The sequence below is a fragment of the Homalodisca vitripennis genome, chromosome 6, assembly GCF_021130785.1.
Source record: "Homalodisca vitripennis isolate AUS2020 chromosome 6, UT_GWSS_2.1, whole genome shotgun sequence".
In the NCBI taxonomy this organism is placed as follows: Eukaryota; Metazoa; Arthropoda; class Insecta; order Hemiptera; family Cicadellidae; genus Homalodisca; species Homalodisca vitripennis.
In genome coordinates, this window is record NC_060212.1 from 146,871,558 (window position 1) to 146,886,866 (window position 15,309).

General features: G+C 34.4%; 1 protein-coding gene across 2 annotated transcripts in view; it reads left to right on the forward strand.

The window, feature by feature from the left end:
• The window catches only part of LOC124365006 (WD repeat and HMG-box DNA-binding protein 1-like), a 36,221-nt gene extending 23,957 nt beyond the window's left edge, over nt 1–12,264 (forward strand). The window contains exons 15-18 of one of the 2 annotated variants that reach the window (XM_046820881.1): nt 7,032–7,153; nt 8,771–8,964; nt 10,426–10,632; nt 11,740–12,264. In XM_046820881.1, the coding sequence (XP_046676837.1) occupies nt 7,032–7,153; nt 8,771–8,964; nt 10,426–10,632; nt 11,740–11,895 (679 nt within the window). In that variant the 3' untranslated portion in view covers nt 11,896–12,264. The remainder of the gene's footprint in view (nt 1–7,031; nt 7,154–8,770; nt 8,965–10,425; nt 10,633–11,739) is intronic. The other variant, XM_046820880.1, reaches the window with a different exon arrangement.
• Nucleotides 12,265–15,309: the final 3,045 nt, after the last annotated feature.

A 15,309-nucleotide genomic window follows, 5' to 3' on the forward strand; every position in this document is an offset into this window, starting at 1 on the left:
ATCCAAAAATTGTCAAAGGGATACCTGGAAAATTATTAATTCCGAAATTGGTCAGCCTAAATTAAACATAAAAAACATACAACTAAGGCACAACAATATTACAATAACACATCCTAAAAAAGTTTGTGAAGTTTTTAATGAGTATTATATTAACATAATTAGGGACAAAGTAAATTTAAACATTAATTTAACCACTTCAAGCTTTAATATACAAGAATATACAAATCAGTTCAAATGTAGATTACTTGATAGAAAAGATATGGTAAAAATTATTAGCAGTTTAAATAACAGTTATAGCACTGGATATGATGACATACCAGTACCTGTAATTAAAAGTGTAATGGAATTTCTAATTGATCCCTTGCTTCATATAGTTAATTCTTCCTTATTATCTGGAATTTTTCCAGAAAAACTTAAAATAACAAAAATTAAACCTCTTTTCAAAAAAGGCGATCAGATGGATGCTGCAAATTATCGGCCACTTGCTTTGCTACCAGTTATATCAAAAATATTTGAGCGGGCAATGGCTGATCAGTTATCTAGAAGAAAATGATTTAATTGATAACATACAACACGGCTTCAGAAAAAGGAAATCTGTTGTCACAGCTGCCACTGAGTTTCTAGAAGGCGTGATTGATTCTATTGATAGAGGAGATAAAGTGATAGGAGTGTTCATGGACTTACATAAGGCTTTTGATAGTGTTTGTCACACCACATTACTGTCTAAATTAGCATTACTAGGTATTAAAGAAAATGAATACAATTGGTTTAAATCATACTTACAAAATAGGCAACAATTTGTAGAAATAGCTCACCAAAACACTAAAAATAATTTTAGTATCAACTACAAATCAAATTTAAAACAAACCATTTTTGGGGTTCCTCAAGGTTCCATATTGGGACCTCTGCTATTTCTCTGCTACCTAAAAGGTCTTCCTGAATTGGAAAAATTATGTTTGTATGCTGATGATGCCACTCTGCGAATAAGCGCACCAACTAAGTATGACATTGAAATGGATGCGTTTCTTAGTCTATCCAATTTAAATCAATTTTTCCAAGAAAATAATTTAATTCTAAATCCAACCAAAACAAACTATATTGAATTTAATACTAACCGGTGTAGAAACAAAATTAATCCTAGTATACGAATGGATCAAATTTCTATAGCAAAAGTCGAGGAGGTAAAATTTCTGGGATTAACATTGGATAGCTCATTGTCATGGAATAAACACATAGACAATGTACTTTCAAAAATGGGTTCTGGTCTTTATGCTCTTCGAAGAATATCAAAATTATGTACAAACAATACTTTGAAGTCAGTATACTTTTCTCATATTCATTCACATATTGTTTTTGGTATTGCCCTATATGGATCAACTTCAATTAGAAATTTAAATTCAATCCTAACTGTACAAAAAAAGGCAATTCGTATTATGCTCGGCTTACAATGGAATGAATCCGTAAAAAACCACTTTCCTCAATTAGAAATCATGACTGTCTATAGTGCATACATATATGACACTATACTGTCAGTGAAAAATCGAATAAATGATATTGAAAAATGTGGTAAAAACCACTCATATAATACAAGAAATAGAAATAATATGGCAGTCATCCGACATAATTTGGAATTTTTTTGTAAAAAACCAAAATACATGGGAGCTAAATTCTTCAACTTGTTGCCAAACTACATAAAATTACTGGAAAATAATAATTTATTCAATGTTAAACTAAAAATATATTTAACTAACCTTCCCCTGTATTCGTTTTCTGAATTTTTTGAAATCCATGGTGGAAAACATGGATAAAAACAGTTTTATTACATTTTTGTTTCTTTAACTTTAATTTTTAAATTTTCATTTGTAATTTTAATAATTTTAGTATGAAACTATTGTATTATATAATGAATTGTGACCTGTTACTATTGTTAACAATGATGTTAATGTTAATAATGTTATTATTATATTGGATTGACACCATTCTTATGTACACCATGTGTATTAATATGAATAAAGATGTTTCTGATTCTGATTCTGATTCTGATCTCTTGGAGAAAGCGACACCAGTTTTCAGCCATTTTGAATTATTAATTAGTGCCTACTACTTGTTTCAATAAGTTGAAAGGTCAGCAAAATATTCAACGTCCGTTTTTGTTTCTTGTATAAATTATGTATGTACAACACAATTTATGCTTATACAATATAAATTTTAATTTATATTTCTTTACCAAATTAACCACCGCATAAGTTAACCAGAGCAAAATGAGCCATCCCTCACAAAATTTTCAGCCGCCACAACTGAGTTTTTCATAGAAAAGCACTTTATTAATTCTCCTTGCAACTCTTTTTTTGTAATCATTCTAACAATTCACATACACACCTGTGATACTTTATTCCTTTTATAAACAGATGAATAAGACACTTTTTCAGCTAATAAAACGGCCTTCTTTTTGTGCATATCCTTGGGCAATCCATTGTTTGGATTGTTATTTCAAGTGAAGTAATGAATCTACATATGTTTCATGTATAGATGTATAAGTCTTCAGGATCCACTTCTTTGGAACACATCAAAAGATTGTTTATAATGAATCAATTTTGTTATAAATCAAAACTTGTCCTTGGGCAAGGATTACAAAATTCTTTCCAATCACATTGTAAAAATTAAACAAACTAATATTCATGATTTCAAATGTAAATTACACATTTCTAGTCAATACCCACTTTTAGTTGCTGTTTCTAGAACAATGTTTAATGATTGTGACTAGGAAATAAATTATTATGAAATCAGTAATACTCACCTGAAAGGATGACGTTAAAAATATTAATCAGTGTAAAAAATGGAAGCAATAATTACTACGTTAGTGGCACTAATTTGAGAAAAATGTGATTGAAATTATTTAAAACGATCTATTACATAAGTGTAGCAGATTTTCATTCAATTTTACTAACCTAGAACTCACAGTCAATCTGTTATGTGAAGGTTAATTAAAAGTGTAAGTCAATAGAATCCCCTTTTTCTCATAATAAATTATCATAGATTCTGTAACTAGTTGAGTTCGCATGGGAGTTACTCCACCCACTCCTTCTATGCTTTTTGGAAGCTCAAAGTGCTGCAGCACTCTTGTCTTGTATATAGAATATTTGTTGTTCCTTGAGACGTTTTCTCACATTACGGTGGTGTTTGTTTGTGTTAACAGTTTTGTTTGTAATAGTTTAATAGCAAATTTCTATAAGGTATATTACATGTTATTATTAGCACTTAACGTATTAACCCTTATAACGTCAGTATATCTTTTCACTACTTCCAGCAAACGGCACAATATTAAAAAAAAAAAAAAAAATTAAATGTGTAAAGTTCATTTTTATTTTTTCTTTCTATAATTATGGTAAGTATAAAAAAGTAAAAATTTTAAAATTATAAAGTCACTGTACTCAGGATCGTCAATGTTACGAGACATGTTATTTATCACTAATAATGAACACGGTACTTTGGGATTATACCGACCACACCCAGACATGAATCGTTATTTGACATTTTGCTTCTACTGATTACTAGATTAGCGTAGAGCAATATTTCGTCAATATAAAACAGCAATTGTCTTATCGCAAACCCCTCCCCATCCTCAGACAAAGGTCAAAGTCGAGCGGTCTAGTAGATAACGTGATTGCAGAGTCTCGCCGCCCGTTCAGCTGGTGCATCGCTTTGTTGTACTTCCGTGTTTTACACCTACATTTCTCCAAACACAAAAATTCAATAAAAACAAACATGATCAAACTAAAACTAAACTCTTTATTGAAAAACACTCAAAACTTGTTTTTATTCTTGATCATACTCCGCCACCCAAAATGCGAGTGCCATGCCTTCTCGCTGATGTCAACGAAAGAAAAACATCCCTCGAGATAGTACCTATCAGTAAAATATCAAATTCTAGAGGATCTGATCAGAAATATAAATTGAATTGTAATGGAAAGGCAATTATGTACCGCGCAAATCATGTGATGCCGCGTGGCCTGTCGTAATCGGGATTCTCGAGAAAGATAAGATAACAGCGACAACAATACCGATCACAATGCCTGGAAATGCTTGTAAGTTTGTAATTTTGTAATTAAAGAGTTGTTTTTTCGTTCTATCATGTTTGTTTAGCTATAAATTTATATTTTTGTGTTCTTCATACTGGTGTTGTCGGTATAATCCCAAATTACCTGAACACTAAATAGGTGACACTAAACACTAAAATGACACTAAAAACACTAAATGAATACTAAAACTAAGATATCAATACTTTTAACAAATAAATAAAAACCATATAAATAGAAAACACGACGAAGGAAACCGACTCAGCGATGTTTAGACACGCACTACCTGAAGTCAAACTGCAAACAAAAGCGTGCGCGCTGTACGGCGTCTGTGCCGTGTGGCGGGGAGAGTGTCTAGACACCGCGTCTATTGTTTCAAACAATGTAACGCGACAGCTATATTTTGACGCTTGACATATGTCAATAACCCACACACATGGTTGACGCATACCGTTAGTGACATTGATCGGATTTAAAAGGAACTTAAATTTGCTATAGACGCAGTTTTGTGTCGATGCGCCGTACCGCGTCTTTGCCGTTTGGAGATAGTTTGTCTATGCGCCGTACGGCGTCTGTGACGTTATAAGGGTTAAAAGTATTTTCATCAAGGACAGTTTTTAAAGTCATTTATACCTACAGTGTACACAGTTTTTAAAAAATATTAAAAACTAAGTAAAAAATTACAGATTCATGATATAATTAATGGAAAACAATTGTTTCAACAATCATACTAAATATTTACTCAAGTATTATACGAGGTATGTCCAAAAAGTATCCAACCTTGACCTCTGGCATGAACTGACGTTACTCGGCGGCAACGGCAATCTGGTGCCCTTCAAAGTACTCCCCTCCACAAGCCATTACCTTATTCCAACGCTCCTCCCACTTCTGGAAACACTCCTTAAATTCATTTTGCAGAATGGCTAACAAGTCCTTTGTCGCATTTTGTTTTATTTGTTCAACATCGTCAAATCTTTTTCCTTTCAAAGGAAATTTTAATTTCGGAAATAGCCAGAAGTCACAAGGAGCTATGTCAGGACTGTAGGGAGGCTGTCGTAGTTGGTTGATGTTGTGTTTGACGAAAAAACGCTGAATAAGATTTGAGGAATGAGCTGGCGCGTTGTCGTGGTGCAGGATTCAGTCACGGCTTGTCCACAGTTCAGGTCGTTTCCTTCGCACTGCATCTCGTAGCCGCCTTAGGACCTCAAGATAATACTCCTCATTGACTGTCTGGCCTCTTGGAGCATATTCGTGATGAGCAACGTCATCCTGGTAAAAAAAAACTGTCAGCATTGTCTTGACATTGCTTCGACTTTGTCTTGATTTTTTTGGCCGTTGCTCTTCGCGAGTTTTCCACTGTGAAGATTGAGCCTTCGTTTCAGGGTCATAGCCATAAACGCATGACTCATAACCAGTAATAACTTTTTTAAATAGCCCTGGGTCACTTTTTATCAAATCCAGATTGTCCCACAGTTCATTTTTTAAATCTTCGTGTTAAATGTTACAAACTGACGATTTTGGTATTCCTAAATCTTCTTCCAGCTTGGACAGTCAATCGACGGTTTTCATTAATTGCTGCACGAACACGTTCAACATTTTCAGTGTTTCTGGCCGTTGAAGGCCTGCCAGATCGGTCATCACTCTCCACTGATATGCGGCCATTTTTAAACCACCTAAACCATTACCACTCTTTTATTTGTATATCGCCTTTTTTATTATTTTTTTTTTTTATTTTTTTTTTTCCTCCCTTGGGGCGGCCTACTGCCATGCACTTAAGCCTCAAGAGCCTTTTGCGCACCCCGGAAACACCATGAGGCCTACCAGTCTACAACTTCAGCAGTTCAACAAACCGCCGAAAACAACCTATCAAGTCCTCCTGGGAAAACTCGCCACCCCTGTTCAGGCTACCAAAGATGGCATACCGCTCTCTTGCTATTGCACCTTCCACAGAGCGGATCCTCCTGAAGGATGCCAACTCTGTGTAGATGCTTCTTCAGGTGACCATGCCCCGTAATGAGACCAATGACCTTAGAAGACATTGATCTGCTTAATGAGAGAAGGTCCGAAGCCACCTTGGAGGAAGGTGACTGTAATACCATTCTACTCACTCTCAAACCCGGATGCAACCTCCACCTTCTCCCATGCTCCGCGCAAATCCATTTCGAGACAACCCTAGAGGATTCACACCTTGGACCACCGCAGAATGGTTGAGGGCCTGTCATAATTGTTGCTGAGCCCTGGTTGGCCAGGGCATCAGCTCTTTCGTTCCCAGGAATCCCCTCATGACCAGGAACCCAACAAACGGTTACATTGTTGATTCTGGCAAGGGAGGAAACGGTCTGATAGCAATCCCAGACCAGTTTGGATTTGATTGCGCAAGAATCCAGCGCCATCAGCGCTGCCTGACTGTCCGTGAAAATGTTAATCGTCTTGCCCCTATATCGCAGACGAAGATTCTCACGAGCACATTCCATAATGGCTGCGACCTCCGCTTGAAAGACTGTCGGATACGGACCCATAGGAACCACCAGCTCCCTACATGGTCTCACTCCCAGAATTCCAGCGCCTGTGCCGCTTTTTGTTTATATCGCCCTTAGACACATCACCATAAACTGTTCGTATCATAGTAATCGTCTCTGATGCTGAATGGCCAAGTTTTTGACAACATTTAATGCAAATGCGCTGCTCAACACGTTCATTCATATTGAAATGCGACACACACACACACGGCAGTACTGTACGGAACAGAGCGCTGTTACTCACTGAGGGAACGGATCGTATTCAATGCCTAATATGGGAAGGAGTAGGCTCGCCCCTCCTCTCCAATAACCGGTTCAAGCCGGTCGGTTATGCCACGGCTGCCTACTGGTCGGATACGTTTTGGACAGACCTCGTATTTATATCTTACTGTTATGTTTTCACTGATATTCCCTAACTGGTGTTCTGGTGATGCAGCAGAGGTTATGGGTATGAGAGCAGTTTCCGTGGACCGGACGCTGTGAGAGAACCACATCCTGATGCACAGCCATTGTCTCAAGACATGTTTGCATCGACTGTTGAAGACCAGGAGGACACAGGTTTGCATGTCTTCTGTTATGAATTGTATGTCAGCAAGCAGAGCTGTGAATTTTGATTGACCAGCAGGGTTTTTACCATGTCAAGGACAGTGGAAATTGTGTCCCTCAAGTCAGAGTGGAAAGGGATTGTTTATTAGGGAATAGAAAGCTGTAAAGGGGAATAGCTTGGATGCTAAGTTATTACAAGTTGTGCATGTCCCCTTAAGAAGAACAGAAGAAGGGAAACATAAAATCAAGAATATAAAGATGAATTTCTGATACCACCTTTCTCATAAAAATTATAATTGAAGTAAGGCCATTTTTTATAAACTAGCTGCTGATTTACATTGCGTACCGGTTCACAACCTTTTTCTTTTTACCCCCACCTGTAGTAGCAGTTATGAAAGATGAACACACCTAGAAAATAGTTCGTTTCCCTTTCAGAAAGTATTATCAAACTTATCAAGCACTGTTTACATAATTTATAAAATTTGTCAGGACTCTGGGGAGGGGGGGGGGTCTCATGTCTAGATTATAGCAATCCCACAACATTGGGTGTGCAATTAGTTATTTAAGCTTTTCAATCAGTTCTCTCAAACTCAAGTTTCTGTCGGGTTGGAATGTTTTATAAACCTCACAAGTTATTTTTACCAGCCATTATCTTGTGTGTCAACTTTGGAACATTATTGATGTTGACAGAAAGGAACTTTAATAATTAGTGTTGTGTTTAGTTTTTTATTAAGTGGATGTTTTAGAGTTAGTGAAGTTGACACACAACATGTTGGTTATGATTTATGACTTAGGCATGTCACAACGCTCTGGTATAATTTGTTTATTTTAACCTAGCTTGTAATTATGTATTAGGTTAGTTATTTACCTGAAGAAGAGATCAGATTACAGATCTTCAAACGTTGTTATTGATGTTTTGTTTCACCGAATAATGGCAAATGTCCGGAAAAATCCTGTTTCTTTCACAATCATTCCATCGTCAAAAAGAAACTTCAAACAATATAGTTAATTAGAATGGAAACTGATGCAATTTTTAATTGTACAATCAATCTGACTGGAAATAATATTGCAGAAATTGTACACAAAATATTTTTAGTACTTGATCTAATGTCTTTGTAAATGTGATTTAAAGTAAAGAATGACTGTTAATTAATAAATAGTTTCTTTTTTTAATGTGGATGAGTATATCAGTTTCAATTAGTTAAATAAATACCAAGAGTCACAAAATAATGGCTACTAAAAGATATTTTGTAAAAATTTTTTTAACCTTAATTATTTTAAATACCATTGTTCATTTATTACTGGATTGTTTGGTAAGGCAAGTGTCCAAATGATGATCTTATTAAACGATTTCAGATGTGATATTAAGATGTAGTTTTGGAAATTAGCCATCATAAATTATACAACAAAAGACCAATAATAATTGTCCCTCTCTCTTCTTGGGATTACTTTCCTTTGTTATTTTACATAGGTTTGTAGTGGATCAAAAATTCCAGTTAAAAGAAATGATGAAAGAAACCGTCATTAATTTGGGCGTTTTTAATATTGTTAAAAATCTAGAACTTTTAGAATATCATATTGTTTTCGTTTACAATAAGTATAAGTATTTTTGCTGCTTTCCTATTTCAGACAAAGAAAATCCAATTTTGGCTCTTAAAAAGAAACAGACAGGGTTGAGTTCAAGTGCTATGATGGCCAGCAAGTCCAGACGATCGAACCCCTTCAAGAAGACATCAGAGGGTGGAGAGGAAAGCACCAAGGGATTGGCAGGACTAACCAAACAGGCAGTTGGTAAACCTGCTGTGACTCAACCTGCAGCCACAGTGAGTAGCACTGAGATTGTGTTGTAGATAAACTGGTAACTTTCAGTGGGTCATTGGTTTCTGGGTTACATTTTAAAAATAACTTTTCCCTCCCTCCCATGTACCAGTTACTAATCATAATCATCCAAATGAATATTCTTCGACATTTTAGTCATTGTGCTTAAAGATACCTTTTAACTAAATTATTACTTTCTCCAAATTTGTTCTTCTATACCATAGTCAAAATGTATTATTTTTGAAAATTACAAAAATAATTTTACAGCATTTATTTTGTGCTCACCGTAACTTTCAGTGGGTCATTGGTTTCTGGGTTACATTTTAAAAATAACTTTTCCCTCCCTCCCATGTACCAGTTACCAATCATAATCATCCAAATGAATATTCTTCGACATTTTAGTCATTGTGCTTAAAGATACCTTTTAACTAAACTATTACTTTCTCCAAATTTGTTCTTCTATACCATAGTCAAAATGTATTATTTTTGAAAATTACAAAAATAATTTTACAGCATTTATTTTGTGCTCACCGTTAGTTAACTCTTTCTAAGACGGTTTCATTAATTTAAGTAAAATTTGTAGAACATGTTCACAAAAGTAATATATTAAAAAGTAAATTAAGTTGTCACCAGACCTTTAAAACTGAATATCTTTTACACCAGTGGTTCGAGAAGCTAATTTTAGAAGTTGATCTTTATTCTGTTTTATGTCATAAATAATGGAAGAACCTATAGTATATTCTTCCATTATCTTGTACCTATTCTTTACAAACATTTTATGATGTCAAGCTTTTGCTGAATAGTAAGCGTAACATGTTTAAGTTTTTTGCCACTTTACTTGTAGAAATGCACAGTTTAGAAAACAACACAGTAAGTTAGTTACAATACATCAAACAGACCGAAAATATTGTACAGTTTTGTACTGTACCGTACACCACTTACAATTAACAAGCTGCCTAGCAGGGACTGATGTAAACATCAGACTGACAAATAAATGGCGGGCGCTCGTTGTCAGTAACCTTTGGTATGGCCTCTCCCGACTGAATCCGAAATTGTTTTGACCATTCTTACTCATTTTAATACAAAACTAAATACTTAGGCACTGTCAGTTGCAACCAAATACTTTTTAGACTTTTAATGTAGCATACTTTCGCGAGATTGATGCCAGACGATTGAAAGTGCCGAATCATCGGGTGCTGGATTAGCGGACTTTTACTGAATTATGATTTTGTTACAATTTAGTTTTTTTTTATTCAAATTACTAAACAAACCTGTTTATAAAATATCAATGTTTTTTGTGTGTACATTACATAAAATTTGAAAATATGTTTTTTAGTTTTAAGAAAGTTTATTCATACAAGATTTTTTAATCACTGTATTTTGTAACCATACTATAAGCAGATAATTAACTAAATATTGTACTCTGAGGTAAGATTGTATTTGAACCTAGTAACCGTATATTACAGAAAAGAACTTCAAATGAAAATAAACCAAAGAAAAATCCTTTCATGGACTGGTTCTCGAGCAATAAAGAAAGCTTGGAGGAGGAGTTCCCAGATTTAGATTCCGGAGAACTGACCAAGGTTGCTCTCAAGAGGTTCAAGGAGGAACAGAAAGGGAAGCCTGCCAGCCAAAACATGAAGAAATTCTTTGGTTCTACAACCAACCGAGAGGTACACCATTTGCTGATAGTTGTAGAAGATTAACCCTTATAACGTCAGTATATCTTTTCACGACTTCCAGCAAACAGCACAATATTTTAAAAAAAATTTTAAATGTGTAAAGTTCATTTTTATTTTTACTTTCTATAATTATGGTAAGTATAAAAAAGTAAAAATTTTAAAATTATCTTGTACGTATATATTTATGGGACATTAAATTGTAGATATAAATAAAGTCAAAATAAAAGGCACACAAAATTTTATTAGCTAAACTATAAACATTACCAGACAATTATATAAATATAATTAAAATAAATTATATTTATAATAAATTATATATAATAAAATTAAAAATAAATAAAAACCGTATAAACAGAAAACACGACGAAGGAAACCGACTCAGCGATGGTTAGACACGCACTACCTGAAGCCAAACTGCAAACAAAAGCGCGCGCGCTGTACGGCGTCTGTGCCGTGTAGCGGGGAGAGTGTCTAGACACCGCGTCTATTGTTTCAAACAATGTAACGCGACAGCTTTATTTTGACGCTTGACATAGGTCAATAACCCACACACATGGTTGTCGCATACCGTTAGTGACATTGATCGGATTTAAAAGGAACTTAAATTTGCTATAGACGCAGTTTTGTGTTGATGCGCCGTACCGCGTCTTTGCCGTTTAGAGATAGTTTGTCTATGCGCCATACGGCGTCTGTGACGTTATAAGGGTTAAACTTAATCCTTTAAATTTAAAACTACAATATTTTTAAAAGAAACTATATAACAGTTATGATTGATTAATTTTAGTCCAAGTTTTCTCCAATAAAAATACAGGAGCTCTTAATATTTACTTATTTTAATCAAATAAAAATTAGCTAGTGTATTTCTCCACGTCTGTGTAAGCAATTTCAATCACATTCATAAGTTGGTTTCATACAAAAATGTGTTTCCATCTCATATGATAAATGTTTACTTTTCTCATTTCATTCTTGTTTATTAATAATATGGTAATTTACCTACTTATTTTGTAAGGCATGTTGATACATACTTAATTTCTTTTTAAAGTAAATCATTAAACATGAAGGTTCATTCAGTGTTTTACAATACCGTTTCCTTTGCAGAACAAGACTGAAAATGAGAAAGAAAGTACAGCAACCAATGATGATCTCGAATCAAAGAAACGGAAAAATTCCGAAGATGAAACATCTCAAAGCCCACAGCCTAAGAAAATATCTGCAGCCTCAAAGTTAAAAATGTTTTCATTTGTGAAGCCCTGATGCCTGATGTGTTGTTTACTTGCAAATGTTTCACATACAATTTGGGAAAAACTATTTTATTTTAAAACTAATTAACTGGTAGAAATATCCATGGACATAAACTTTTAATAGTGTCTCATTATAAAATGTTTTTTAGATTTTATGAGGTGAATCATAGATTATTGTTTAGTTCTCTGTGAGTTCTTAAATGAAAATGTAATATTGAGAATGTGAGAGTAACTCTGATCCAAGATCGACCCACTCTCCTTGCAACTTTGATGTTAAGTAATGAAAGATATATATTCAAATATAAAGTGTAAAAAAATGAAATTTTTTTCAATTTATTTGCGTATGTACAATATATTTGTAAATACATTTATTTTCCAACAAGTATTAGCATTTTTTTATCCTTTTTATATGCTAAGATATAAATTGTTGAAATCTTATAAAATTATAACTAATCTCTACTTTTGGTTGGACTGATTTAACTTATTAAACGAACTTGACCAAGGTTTTAAGCCTACAAACAATACTTATTCTTGTTGATATTTAAAAATTATAGCCTCTGTTGTGTTAACATGAATTAACCCTTTAAGCGTCATGAAAAATTAGACATGATCTTTGATAAAGTTACAATTTTTTTAAATTTCCAATGTATAAAGTTAAATTTATTTTCGTTTCTGTATGCCAAAATAGAGTTATTTAACGGTAAATAAAATTTGTTTAGCCCTTTTTTGGATTTCCTAGGCTAATTTTCAACTTTTGAGAATATCGTAGAATAGCAGTGTAGTTGTCACTAATATTTTTATCATTTATTCAGTAAGTATGGGAATGAAACACAGTTTTATAGATAAACATATACTATATTGCAAACCAATAAAATTATAAAAATACAAAAGTAGACAAAAAGTGTTTATTTGGTGGCGGGCTGTCACAACTGACATTCCGCGCGTCTCCCGCAAGCCACTGTTATCGCGTGGGCTTTGAACCTTCTTATCGCTCGGCAACCTGTAGGACAGTGTTGCGGGGCTTGAATTATATTTCTTGCTTTCTGATAACATCCTTATGATCGTAGTAAAATATTAAAAAGTTTGGGGTTGACCAAGTAATTGCTCAGAATTACCAAATCTTCAAATTCCGAATCGTCTGGATTCGCCATTTACACGAATAATGGTAAAAAACACTAAATAAATACTGGAAACTGCTGTATATAATATGAATAATTTACTTTAAAAAGAATAGGACACAACAGAAAATTAGCGATAACCGAAATACATATGGGTGTACCGGACGCTTCTCACTAACTAACTGGCTAGATGCCTTGACGGGAGCTCCCGTCAATGACTTTGTGAAAGGCGCGGGGCCACGCCCGCTAGACAGTGTTTGGCCAATTAGAAACAACTGCCACTCCCATTGTAACAGAATTCGAGGCAGAGCAACCCGTCTGTATGTCGCATGACTACTAGAACCATCTAGCAGCAAAATATTCAACTAACATAGCAGTAAGAAAATAAAGAATGCAAAAACGCGGATCCACGGCAATAACGTTTTGAGCTTGTAGTGGCCCTCCGCGGATCCGCATCAATAACGCTGGAAAGGTTAATATATAATGTACAAATCTTAGAACTAGTAGTAATATTATACTCAGAATGTTGAAACTACACCCAAGAGATTTCTTCTGGCAGAACCTACAAGGAAAGTTAAGATATACGAAGGCCATTTTTTTCAACCTCCATCTTACACCATGACGGCCAGACAAGTGACAGGTTAGTGGTGTGGGCAGTAGTTGATTGCACATCTTTCCCATTACATTTGTCACTGCTGAGTTCAAGTATCCAATATTTGTTGAACTTTAGTTGCACAAACATGGCCGCTTCTATTGATTATCCTGCCTAATGTGGATTGTGAAGTGTTATTCGTGAAAGAAGGGAAAAGTGCAACAGAAATCTATTGGAGATAGTGACTTGGTTATGGAGAAAACCATGGTATTGTGCGTGAATGGTGTTGAAAGTTTAAAGATGGCCGAATCAATTTACCGAATCAAATTCAAGGTACATTGTACGGCAATTGTCATATATTTTTAAGTTTAAACTTTTTCATACTTCCATCTAAATTCCTTTCCAACATACAATCTCCATACTCACTCATCTATGCAATCATTCAGACTACTATTATTCCAACAGTGGTCAGTCTTTTCATTAACCTAAGGTAACCTAATTAACAAATTATCACAGTTTTGTAAATAATATTTTGCTTTTAGTTCTGTACTGCAAGCATCGCTGCAAGTCTGTGAGCAAATCACTGATCGCTAAAATCTCTTTTTGTCGTATTTTGTGTTTGAAAACCCTTAAATAAATAACTTAATCAGTAAGTTATAAGTCTGCTATGTATGTTAGCGGAAGAACACTGATCGGCAGTACACAAATTAATCGACCACTACAATGTGTTTTTAACACACTTTGTTAATGAGAACCAGTTGATAGATCACCTAATTATCAATAAGCAATGTTACTTGTTTCCTGCATCTATACGTAGATGTCGACTACTCAACAGATGATTGCTTATTTTTTATTACTTCGCAATCCATGTACTGGAAGAGCCGAATTTCACAGAGTCAAATAGCTTGAATGAGGAAGTCAAAATTTAAAACAATTTTTTTTATATCCATGGGATTGTGTACCTTCACTGAATTCCTGAAGGTCCAAGAGTTATCAATATTACTGTCTTGAGGTACTTTCTAAACTACGTCAAAGAAGGAAAAAATGCCCCAAAATATGGAAGAAGAAATCATGGGTTCTCCACCAATACAATGCATCAGCTCATTCCATGTTATCTGTCTAGAGATTCCTAGCCAAGTACAGCATCCCAGTGTTACAGACATCCACCTTATTCACCAGATCTTGCTACATATGACTTCTACCTGTTCCCTTAGATGAAATCTGCATTATAAGGAACAGGATTGGAGGAAGCTATAAAGAGAAAGCGGCATGTGTTCTAAAGGAGCTGACAGAGGATGACTTCCAGCAATGTTTCGAACAATGGAAAATTCTCATGGAGCATTATAGGGATAGAGAAGGAATGTACATTAAAGGTAACAGTAAGTGATTATGTATAAAATAAAAATAAAATATTTAACAATGCAAGTCTCGTTATTTAATTGCCGCACCTCATATTTTATAAAACTTTGTTTAGGAATCTCATGAGTTTATATTTTAGGCCTATGAGAAAAAGTAAAAACACAGGTTCACACAAAAAGTAATGTTATCTTTACAGTTTTGTGGATAGTAAAATAATTGTTAGTGTATGCGTACAAAATCAGTTGTTGCACATAGCAGTAAAATTTGTTTTTTTAAGTACTATTTTGCATAAGAAACTGGAAAAATTTCAAACAATTTTTGGTAAGTACCATTTGTGTTCTTTTTTTAATATAATAAA